Raw genomic sequence first — 11,180 nt, forward strand, 5'->3', positions numbered from 1 at the left:
ATGTCTAGCTAGCCAGGAGAGTTTGTGCTCAGGTCAAGACTGTTTCCTCTGGAAAAAAAAAGACTGTTTCCTCTGTGCACTAAAACCAACACCTGTGGTATTTGCAGCATAGGGTCTTACAGTCTAGTGAAGGAAAGCAACCAAGAGCAACAGCAATAGTTTGTATTGTTTGGGGTACCTGTAGGTCTCCCTACCAATAACTCAGAAGTAATGTGGACTTTCATTCAATAACCCATTTCTTCTGGGAACTGCACTATCTGAGCATATGGGGTACAAACTCCTTTAAAAAAAAAAACAAAAAAAAAAACAAAAAAAAACTACCTTACAAACCAGCAAGCAAAGTTTCAGAAGGCCTTTTCACAATACTTAGTTTTAGTTGCCCATCCTCATGTTTCCATCCTAAGTAAACCTTTAGGTTTTTTAATTTAGGCTCTAGGGGGTTAGATCCAAGCCCTCATGTTTGTTTCTAAGACAAATATTTCACTGATGAAACCATCTCCCCAGCACTAGTTTCTTGTTGGGAGCCTTGTGGCCTAGTTTTGGACCAGTTTATGAGTTACGAGTGCTTGTTCAATCGGTCTCCAGATGAGGCAAAAGCCCACGGGGACAGTCCCACTCGGTGAGGACCAGTGGACGTCGGGACAGTGCAGCCCACTGCTGGGACTGCACAACCTGCACACTCTCTTCTCTCTCATAACACTGATGATTCTCTTGACAGATCACATGGGAAAGACGTGCTCATTCCCAGAAACCCCATGTTTTCTCAAATATTTTCCCCTAAAATTCTTTGTGAGCTGAAGCTTCTCAGGTTTCCTGTCTGAGGATGCCAGACTCCGGGAGCGGTTCTGATTCAGCGCTGATAGGATTGGCGGCAGATCACCTCTATTTCTGTAAATAGGTTTTGAACAAGATTGTTGTTCTTGATGTGTGCCTATGTCAATCACCTTTTAATTTTGCGAAGACTGGATGTACTTGGTTCGCTAATTGGCCAAGGTAGCAAAATGATAAGGGTTTTTGTTTGTTTGTTTGTTTGTTTGTTTGTTTGTTTAAAGATATTTTGATGTAAAAGTTGGGAAAAATCATATTTGACATATTTATTTTTGCAGGAGGTTAACGTTAGAGGATGGGAAAACTTGTTTGTTAGTATGGAAAAACACACTTGTTTCTGATGTATAAATAAAGACAGTGAATCTATTCGGGGCTGGCCACTCGTGTGAAACTTATCTGGTGGTTGGACACTTCATTTCTTCACGCTGTTGCCCCTTCCCCATCTCCAGACCTGAGTCCAGACAGCAGCAGGACCACAGCAGTTTCTCTGTCATTTATCTGAAGAATTTTATTCATATGGTTAAAATAATTATACGCAGATAAGCAGCTGAGAAGGTGGTTTCCTGGGTAAGAGTGTGTTCTCTGCAAGCATGAAGACTTGAGTTCTAATATCTAGCATCAAGATAAAAGCTGTGCATGGATCCATGTGCCTGTTAGCCAGTGATGAGGTTAAAGGTGGGGAGACCCCTGGAGATTCATGTACCTGTCACCCCAGTGATGAGGTGTAGAGGTGGGCAGACCCCTGGAGATTCATGTACCTGTCACCTCAGTGATGAGGTGTAAGGGTGGGCTGGAGATTGCTATCCAGTCAGGCTAAATGGAGCTGTGAGCTTCAGGTTCAGTGAGAGACCCTGTCTTGAGGAAATACAGCAGAGAGAGATGGGAGAAGGCACCCAATGTTCTCTTCTAGCCTCTGCTGTGTGTGTATATATGGGGGCATGCATGTGCACGCATACATACCATGCACACAAATAAATAAAGTCTTACCATAACAATTTTTAAAACTTTATTTCTATTTTCATTGTAGTTCTCACCTCTCTCTCTCTCTCTCTCTCTCTCTCTCTCTCTCTCTCACACACACACACACACACACACATACACACATACTTCCTTTGTAGTTAGCTGATTTACTTTAGTATTGTGCTTTGATTCTTTGAATATTCTTTTGGGTTTGTCTATTGTAGATTTTTGCCTGTGACTACCATGAGGCTTACAAAACCACCTTTAAAAAAATTATAGCTGTTTTGAAATGATACCAACATAGCATAATCATAAAGACAAGGAAAGAGACCTCAAAAGGAAATGGAGGATTTTTAAAAGTTAGACACTTGCATTCCATTCATCCACACTTTGAATTTTTGATGTCTCATTCTGCATCTTTTTATATTTCTCATGTTTTAACATAGGGTTGTAATCTAATTATTATTGTCTTTTTTTTACATTTCATATTAAAGATATACTAGATATGTCATATGAAGATATACCAGATTTATGGACAATTTGTATAGTTATTATTTTTAAATTGGTTGTTGTTGAAGATTTATTTTTATTTCATGTGCATGAGTGCATATATGTGTGTGTACCATGTACATGCCTGATGCCCACAGAATCCAGACTAGGTCATCAGATCCTCTGAAACTGAGTCACAGGCAGTTGTGAGCAGCCATGTGGGTGCTGGGAACTGAATCCAAGTCCTCTGTAAGAGTAACAAGCGTGTTTAACCACTGAGCCATCTCTCTAATCACCTTGTAGTTCTTATTACCAGTGAGGGGGTTTGTTAGTTCGTTTTTAACTATGTCTTAGTTAGGGTAACTATAGCTGTGATGAAACACGTTGACCAAAAGCAGCTTGGGCGGGGGAGAGTTTATTCCACTCACAGTTCCATGTAACAGTTCATCATCAAAAGCAGTGAGCTCAGGAACTCAAGCAGGAAAGGAACCTGGAGACAGGAGCTGATGCAGAGGTTATGAAGGGGGCTGCTTACCGGCTTGCTCCTCAGGGCTTGCTCAGCCTGCTTATATAACCCAGGACCAGCAGCACAGGGATGGCACCACACACAATGGGCTGGGTTCTCCCACATCAATCACTGATTAAGAAAATGACCTTCAGGCTTGTCTGTAGCCCAATCTTATGGAGGCATTTTTCTCAATGAGGCTCCCTTCTCTCGGATGACGCTAGCTTGTGTCAAGTTAACATAAAACTAGCCAGCACAATCACCTAGTGTTTTCTTTTTGCTCATAAATATGTCTTCCTTTTAATTTAGAGAACTCCCTTTGTTATTTCTGGTTAGACAAGTCTGGTCAAATGTGAGGGATGTATTCTCTCAAGTTTGCTTGTCTGGAAACAAGGCTCAACTAGAGGGTGAGTGTACTTGAGTCTGTTTTCTTCTACCGTGTGGGACCTGGGGGACCTAACTCAGGTTGTCAGTTTCAGCAGCAAGTGCCCTGACCCACTGAGCTATCTCAGTGGCTCCAACAGGTGCTCTTTGACCTTCTCTTACTGGGTATGTGCGTTCTGCTTCAGGTCTGGGAAATTTTATACCACTGTCTCTTTCAATAAGCTTTCTAAACCTTTGCAATTGTTAAGCCCTTCTTGAAACACAACAATTCAAGGACTCCTGTAATGTTATCCCAAAGACCCCATACATGTTTTCTCGCCCTTGTCCTCTTAAGCTCACTAATGCTTTCTTCTCTTTGTTCTGTTCTGATATCGATGCCTTTTGCTGCATGTAAAAACTGGCTCTTTTTGTAAGCTCAAAAATTACCTTTCTAGCATTTATTGCTTCCATTTTTGTTAAATTTCTCTTTTAGAGTATCATTTCTCTTTGTTCTCTCTTTTTTTTTTAGATTTATTTATTATGTATACAGCATTTTGCCTGCATGTATGTCTGTATACCAGAAGAGAGCACCAGATTTTATCATAGATGGTTGTGAGCCACCATGTGGTTGCTGGGAATTGAACTCAGGACCTCTGGAAGAGCAGACAGTGCTCTTAACATCTGAGCCATCTCTCCAGCCCCCTTTGTTCTCTTTGAGCTCATTTTGTGACCTTAAAGTGGCTGTTTTACATTTCTCATTCAAGAGTTACCTTATACTAGTTCCTATATGGTTGGTTTCTAGACCCTTCCTTGAATGTTTTGTGGAGTCATGGCCTCCTAAAGTTCTTGATGCTTGCTGCTCTGTGGCAGCCTCTGGACGCTAAAGGGTTCATGTATTTACTGTAGAGTTGAAACCTGTCTTTGTTTGCATCAATTTTTCCAGAAATTCTAAGCAGGCTGTTTCTCCCCAGCCCACTCGGAGCCATTAGACACTCCCGTTATTTCAGCAATAAACGGTGACAAAGTTCAGGGTTTTTTATGAGGTCACCACTGATGTGGTTTGTAGACCACTGGAGGAAGATCAAAGTTTAGGTTGTTCCCAAATCTGTAGTTTGCGTGTTCAGCATGAGTTAGAGTAGTACCTGGAATGAACAGTCCTTCCCTGTGAGCCTCTTTCTGGGCTTTTTTTATACCGTCACTCCTAACTTTCATTGCATTTTTCCATTTTATTTTATTTTTTGAAACTGTGTAGTTCGAATCTACCTTGTGCATGCTAAGTAAATGTTCTACTACTGCCTTATACCCCAATCCTGTTTCCTTTTTAAATTTCATTTATCTCTAAAGTATAATGGACCCTTAGCCTAGTTAATTTTGATCTTACAAGTTTTGAGCATCTCTGGGCATTGATATTACTAGCTATTTTTTTTATTATTTTTATTTATTTATTTTTGACACAAGAGACCAAATCACTCTATGCAGCCCAACCAACTTAAAATTCACTAGGTAGACAAAACTGTCCTTAAACTCACAGAGATTCCCCTGCCTCTGTCACTGTGAGTTCTAGGACTGAAGGTGTGTGTACACCCCCTTAGTTGGAGAGTTCCATATTAATGACTCATTTATTTCACAATAACCCTCACAAGTTGCCGACAGTCTCTAGTTCCTTATGGCAGCAGGTAACCGCTGGCAGCTGGCACGTGAACAATGCCCAGAAGGAACCTCCTCCAGAGCTACTCTATTATAGGCAGTGCCGACCAAGGTCAGGATCCATGGTCTAGCGGCTGTCATGGGAACCTGTTCAGTAGATTCTTCTCCAATGAGTCCAGCTCCTTTGTGGATGATCTGATACAAAATACCCCTGACATGGCTGCTCATACACAGCGGCACTGGGGCCCAGCAAGCTGGGCTGCCTCATCTTAGACCTTGCTCTTCCAAGGGCGGCTTGGGAGCCTCTTGAATTCTTGGATGGGGAGAGACTCTGGTTCAGACTGTAAGGCCCCAATGTGGAAACCTCATTCTGCACCTCCTCAGGCTAAGAGAAAAATTCCCAGAGTGCTAAGTGCTGCTGGCTGTAGAGCTTGGCACAAGGATTGCTGAGCACAATGCTTCAGTTTCCGAACTGCGGGAGCAGTGCCAGTGGGCCAGGCTCCCTCACACACATTATGCAAAGAGATGCAAAGTCCAACAGGCCCCGCATCTTCCCTTTGATCAACTTGGGATAGAGTTTGGTAAAAATAGCCAAGACGCAAACTGCAAACAGTAGGGAGTGTGTATGGGTAAGCATCACAAGACTAGGAGGAAAGGTGTCTAGTTTAGGGGAAGCTTCTGGGAGAGAGAGACAAAAGGGATTTCCGGCCCCCTCCCAAGAGCCCGGAATCTCTCTGCACATTTCTGTGGAGGAAGCCACTGTGAAGGAACCCCAGCGCAGAAGCAGCACTCTCCTAAGGAATCCCAGAGTGGGCAACACACAATTGATGACCAGAACATCAAGAACTGTAAACGATCTTACACTTTGTGTGACCATCAAGATCTCCACACACACACACACACACACACCTCTCCCTTCCACAGAACAATGACTACCCAAGCAGGTCAACACAGTCCTAAGAGACACAGGCAACAAGACACAGAGCAAACATGGTTTAGACTTTACTAGAGATCAACCAGGGCTGGACAGTCCCATATCAAGGGACAAGGGTCTACAGATTTGGGGAATGGTCTTTCTGGCGATGCTGGTCAGCCCCACACTGAGGATGGGTACTTGAACACAGACAGGTCTGTTTTCTTTGGCGGTGCTGGGGAGCCACAGAGCCAAATGCACCCCTTTATTACCCTCAGCCAAGCTGAGGGCCACTTGGATCTAGGACAAAGGAAAGGAAGGAGAGGAAGGGAGTGTGAAGGAAAGGGGAGGTGGAGTTAACAGAAGCTTGACTTGGGAGACGCTGAGTGGGAAAGAAGAGTCGCTGGGGCCTTTCCGAGGAGAAGAGAAGGAAGAAGGGAAGGAATGGGAAGACTGACCCAGAAGTGCAAGGGTCCATATGTGACCCGTGCTAAGGGCCAGGGAGCACAGTTATAGATCTCTTCCTGGCCTTGGTAGTGAGGGGTCCTACTTGTTACCCCACACAGCTGTCTTCAAATACAGGGGGCCTGCAAGGAAGCGGCTGGACTTCATGTAGGCAGAGATCTTCTTCAGGGCCTGTGAGTGGGAAGGAGAAAGCAAAGCTTAGGCCTGAAGGCCCGCTGGGCTGACCAGCTCCACCCCAGGAACTCCACGTGGGCCTGAGATCTGGAGCGAGCAGCCAACCTCAGCTCTGGAGAAGAATCTCTGAATCCCTTTCCCTAGTGCCCCACTTCAAGAGGGCACCGAGTGGAGAGCAGCACTATCCTGACGGCTTGGCGTCCTCTAGACAGTACACCACAGGTTTAGAAAAACCACTCAATGACCCTGCAAGATCGGTCCTAACTGACCATTTATTAGGCGGGAACCTGAACTCCAGAGAGGTTAAACAACTTCCTCCTATACACACAGCCCTGTCACAGTCTGCATAGGCCTCCCTCCCCCCCCCCCCCCCAGGGAAGATTCTGCCTGCATTTGCACACCAAGGAAGGAGCTGGCGGAGAAAAAAGGAGTTCACAGAGCATGCCAAAGTAACTTGGAAAAGTGCCCAGATCGCACCCCATGACGCAGAAAAACCTGAATGGAAGTATTTTAGATGGAGGGAGGCCCACCAGGAAAAGCAGGGCAGGGGTCTGATCCATTCCCAGAGAGAAGACAGTCTAAATTTCTCCACCTGGTACCTGGGCCCAATATTACTATACCCCAATCAAACATATCTCTAGCTCTAATACGGGGACCGTGTCAAATTTCAGTCACCCTGCACGAATTTTACCGAGAATCAGTTCCCAGATAACTAAGTGCTGAGGAATTCTAAAGCCCAGGACTACCTGTTTACGAGCCAGAGCACCAGGCCTGAGGCGGCAGCTTTTAACTCTCCCTTCCCCCTTTCCCCACGGTGGTGCCAGCTCTTACATAATCCCCAGAGCTATTCAACTTGGACCAGAAACAGAGCTAATGGGAACTAGCTGAGAAAACACATCACGTGATAGAGAGTGGGGAATGAAAACAGATTCCAGGCCTGAAAGGAGAGAGAGAGAGAGAGAGAGAGAGAGAGAGAGAGAGAGAGAGAGAGAGAGGAGAGAGAGAGAGAAAAGAAGAAAAAAAGAAAGACCAAACTAACACACACAGAGACACACACACACACACACACTAAGTTAATGCTTCCAATAAAGTAGATTGGGGGGGTGTCAAACACAGGGGTGTTGCGGGAGGTCCTTCCGCTCCTCCAGCCAATAGCCGCTGAGATACCAGCCCATTGGGGCGTGGTCTCTTTCCCTTTAAAAAAGCGGCTACTTCCCTCCTCGCTCTCTTTACTTCCTGCTCCGGTACCGGCGACTAGACTTCTTCCTAATTGCGCAGAGGGCTGTTGTCTGGGACGGTGATCTGTAAGTTTATTCCCCTTTAAATAAATACCACCCTATTAATCACAATTCCAAACTGGTGCGGGATTGTTTATGACTTACGCCTTCACAGGGGCCCAGATGTCACCCTCTTACAAGGGCCCACTTGTCTACCCAATCCAAGCACCTTCTACAGTCTGAGCTCTCCAAGTCTCCACAATGGGGAAGGGAGAAGCAAAGTGTTCTGCAGGTCAGCTGTGAAGACTCTCTGTGTCGTGAGACTTCACATGAATCCCACTGTCCCTTGCCTTCTTAAATGCCTAAAGCCAGCTGTTTGCACACTTTTGTCACCTTCTACTTCTCAAAAGGGTCCCGGACAGGAAACCCTGGGTGAACAAAGTCCTGAAGCTTTTCTTTTCAGCACAAGACAGGAAGAGTCACCAGTGTTGCCCGTAGAAGTCAGGGGCCCACATGGAACAGGCCTCCATGAATCAGAGTTGAGACCTTGAGCAAGTGAGTTACCCTCCAGTCTCAGTCCATCTTAGGGGTCTGATAATTCTATCCACCTTGTAGGAATCTTATAGTAATACATTTGATCCTATAACACAGGATATATCCTCACAGAAAACCAGTGCTCAGGAAATGCTAACTATTCTTTTAAATTAAAAGAATAGGAAATCACCCTGGGAAGGGGGAAGGGAAAGACATCTAAGAAGGAGGAGGATCAGGGCATCACCTCAAAGCGGGCCATGTAGTCCTTCAGGTTGGGGAAGGCTTCCAAGCATTTGGGCTCAAACAGTCGTTGATGGTCAAGAACATCGTAAGCGAGGAAATCCACATAGGTGATCTGCAGGAATTGAGGGTCAGTGAGATAGGATCTGAAGCCTGGGAAGAATGTAGCTCCTTCCCCCCTCCTCCCTCTCTTTACCTTGTCCCCTGCAAACCATGGCCGCTTGCCCAGGAACTCTGAGTAGAACTTCAGCTTCTCAGGAAGACCCGCTAAGTACTCTGGCCTCTTTTTCTCCTGAAGTGGGGTGGGGGGTAAAAAACGGTCACCACCCTCCAATACAGGCTCCCTGGCAAAGAGTTTGACTTCACAGGAATGGAGGGGAGAGCATGCACCCCCTCAAGACTGGCCCTGAGTCAGCTTCCTGACTTTCAATGAGCTCATCACTGCTGATCAGAGCCCTCCAGGCACCAGGTCCCACGTGTTGGAGGATGAGAAGTCAGATGGGAATACTGTCCTGACCTGTCCTGTCACTTGGTTACCCTGTCCCCTTAAGAGACAAGCCCCGCCCACTCCCCCTTTCCTTTCTCTTCTGAAGAGGTAGCTGCTGCCTCTCTCCTCCCCTCTTCTCCCCACTTTCTTTTTTCTCTGCCCCCTCTCCTTTCCTTCCATAACCCACTGAATAAATTCTATACCCAAACTCTCTCTGCATGGTGTATCTGTCTCTCTCTTACCCGCTGTGGTCTCCCACCTGCCTAGGCTTGGGGTCACCCACTGACTAGCGGAGGCCTCTGGCCCACCGTGGTCTCCCACCCACTGCTTTAAAAAAGAATAACAAATACAACACTTATGGCCCAAATCAGATCCTGGGGGTCAGACTCAGAGGTGCTTAGGAGGTGCCCATACACTTGTCACAGTCTGGACTCAGATGGCCAGTGCCATCAAAGAAGCAAAACACTACATGCTCGAATGTTTAAAAACTGAACTTCTAGCTTGTGGAATCCAAGCCATATCCTAGAAGTGGTAGAAAATGACCCACAGTGGCTATTTGGCAAGATTCTGGAGTCATGAAGGCCACTTGGTTGCTGGAATAAGTAAGGGCTTAGAGAATCAGCACGGCTAGACTCAAAGCTAACCTTGACCAATACAGATGTGAACATAGGACTTTAACTCCAAACCCTGTCTTCCCCATCCACTGGGGGACTCACAAACTCAGGGCTGAAGCAGATCATCACAAGCTGGAAGCGGGTGTCCATGACCTGGTTCTCCAAAATGTCAATACGAATCCTCTCCTCCTCTGTCTCCCCACCTGCAGCACACACAGCGGAATCTCAGCACACACACACATACACACACACACGCCAGCCAAGCCCAGGGAGGCCACACTCACACAGGTTGTGCTTGCGGGCAAGGTAGCGCATGATGGCGTTGCTCTGAGTGATCTTGGTCGATCCGTCAATTAAGTAGGGCAGCTGAAAAGACAAGCAGGGACAGTCAGATGGGATATGGGGACCCTGCATTTCTTCTCTGGGTGAGGACAGACATGGGACCTGGCACTCAGTGTGCCTGCCATGGGAAGCTCTCCACGAGCACAGTGCACACTGAATGGAAGAGCTAGGACAGATGACATGAATAGTTAGGACACAGCTCATCACACTGTGCAGCCACCGGGAACGGGAGCAGGAGAGCAGAAACTCTGACCCCAAACCCCCTCAGCCAAACAAGGAGATGAGGTGAGGACGCTATGCCTTCCCCAAACCTCCCCTTCCCTGCACCTACATTGGGAAAGTCCAGGCCCAGCTTGAATTTGTCATTCAGCCACTGGCTTCGGTCAAAGTCAGGAGCTGTAGTGGCAAGAGTTGAAAAAGAAATGACCTTAGTTCCCATGCTCCTATAGGAGTCAGGCAAGCCCCCACCCCACTCCCACCCCCAGGCAGGGAATTTGCAACTTCACAATGAGTATGTATTCCAAGTTAACAGGAGGGAAGAGTGTCTGGAACTGTGGACCCTGCAGGCCTAAGGTTTACAAGAAGTTTAGACAAATGCTAATTCACAAATAGAGAAAAAGTCATAGCCCTGCATTTTAAGACCAGACTGCCTTCTCAGGGTTTTTGAAGGTCTAGTTGAACTCTAATTCTAACTGAAAGAGGCCACAGATCTTGGCAACAAGGGGCCAGGCACAGGAACTCCTGAGTGCCACCAATCAGAAGTTGGGCAAGAGTCTAAGAGGGTGTCATTACCATTCCCCATGGTGTATCTCTTCTCCTCATAGCTTGAATCAGTGTATTCCAAGAACAGGCGGATGGCGTGGCACAACTAGAAGATATGGCTGATCAGAGAGGCACAGCCCTGACTATGTCTCTCTATTTTAATCCCTACCCTTGATCTAACAGTCCTCACACACGGTGGGGACGGGGAGAGGGAGAGAGACTAATCTCAAACATCTAGAGCTCTGAGAAGTACAGGCTGTGGAATCCCACAAGGTCTTACAAAGGGGGATCCATTTCCTTGGACCGGCTGCCAACTACTCAGCACACACCCGCCCGCCCAGCGTTCGCGTCGCACTCGGCTGTCAGACCCCGCTCTCACCCCACGGATATCCCAGTAACCCAGTGTCATGGGCATGGTGCTGATGCTTTCTGGCTTCAGCGGAGCTGTGTGAACTGTGACTGCACGCTGATGCGCAAGGTGAGAAGCAGCGGCACTGGTAATAAGCCCTCTCTCTTTGGTCCCGCCCCCTCTTTCTACGCCCTGCCTGCCCCGCTCCTGTTAGGATAGGCTCTTGCCAAGGTCTTCTCTCAGCTTCCAACCCTAAACCAAAGTCCAACAAGGCAGAGTCAAATCTAAAGT

The 11,180-nt window shown here is 46.7% G+C and overlaps 1 protein-coding gene and 1 long non-coding RNA gene across 3 annotated transcripts; one reads left to right on the forward strand and one right to left on the reverse strand.

Moving 5' to 3' along the window:
• Window positions 1–5,911: 5,911 nt before the first annotated feature.
• On the reverse strand, window positions 5,912–10,955 carry LOC130889420 (glutathione S-transferase Mu 2-like). The gene is made up of 8 exons (XM_057793136.1): window positions 10,920–10,955; window positions 10,571–10,646; window positions 10,110–10,174; window positions 9,721–9,802; window positions 9,539–9,639; window positions 8,532–8,627; window positions 8,340–8,450; window positions 5,912–6,341 (listed from the first exon to the last, which is right to left on the reverse strand). The coding sequence occupies exons 1-8, from the start codon at window positions 10,953–10,955 to the stop codon at window positions 6,252–6,254; spliced, it is 657 nt and encodes a 218-aa protein (XP_057649119.1). The 3' UTR covers window positions 5,912–6,251.
• LOC130889421 (uncharacterized) lies at window positions 7,584–9,001 on the forward strand. 2 transcript variants are annotated; one of them, XR_009058553.1, is made up of 4 exons: window positions 7,584–7,648; window positions 7,737–7,853; window positions 8,025–8,116; window positions 8,675–9,001. It is a non-coding gene; the product is annotated as an uncharacterized LOC130889421 (long non-coding RNA). The 2 variants fall into 2 exon arrangements; XR_009058554.1 differs by having other exon boundaries at window positions 8,704–9,001.
• Window positions 10,956–11,180: the final 225 nt, after the last annotated feature.

This window comes from Chionomys nivalis, chromosome 18 (assembly GCF_950005125.1).
Source record: "Chionomys nivalis chromosome 18, mChiNiv1.1, whole genome shotgun sequence".
In the NCBI taxonomy this organism is placed as follows: domain Eukaryota; kingdom Metazoa; phylum Chordata; class Mammalia; order Rodentia; family Cricetidae; genus Chionomys; species Chionomys nivalis.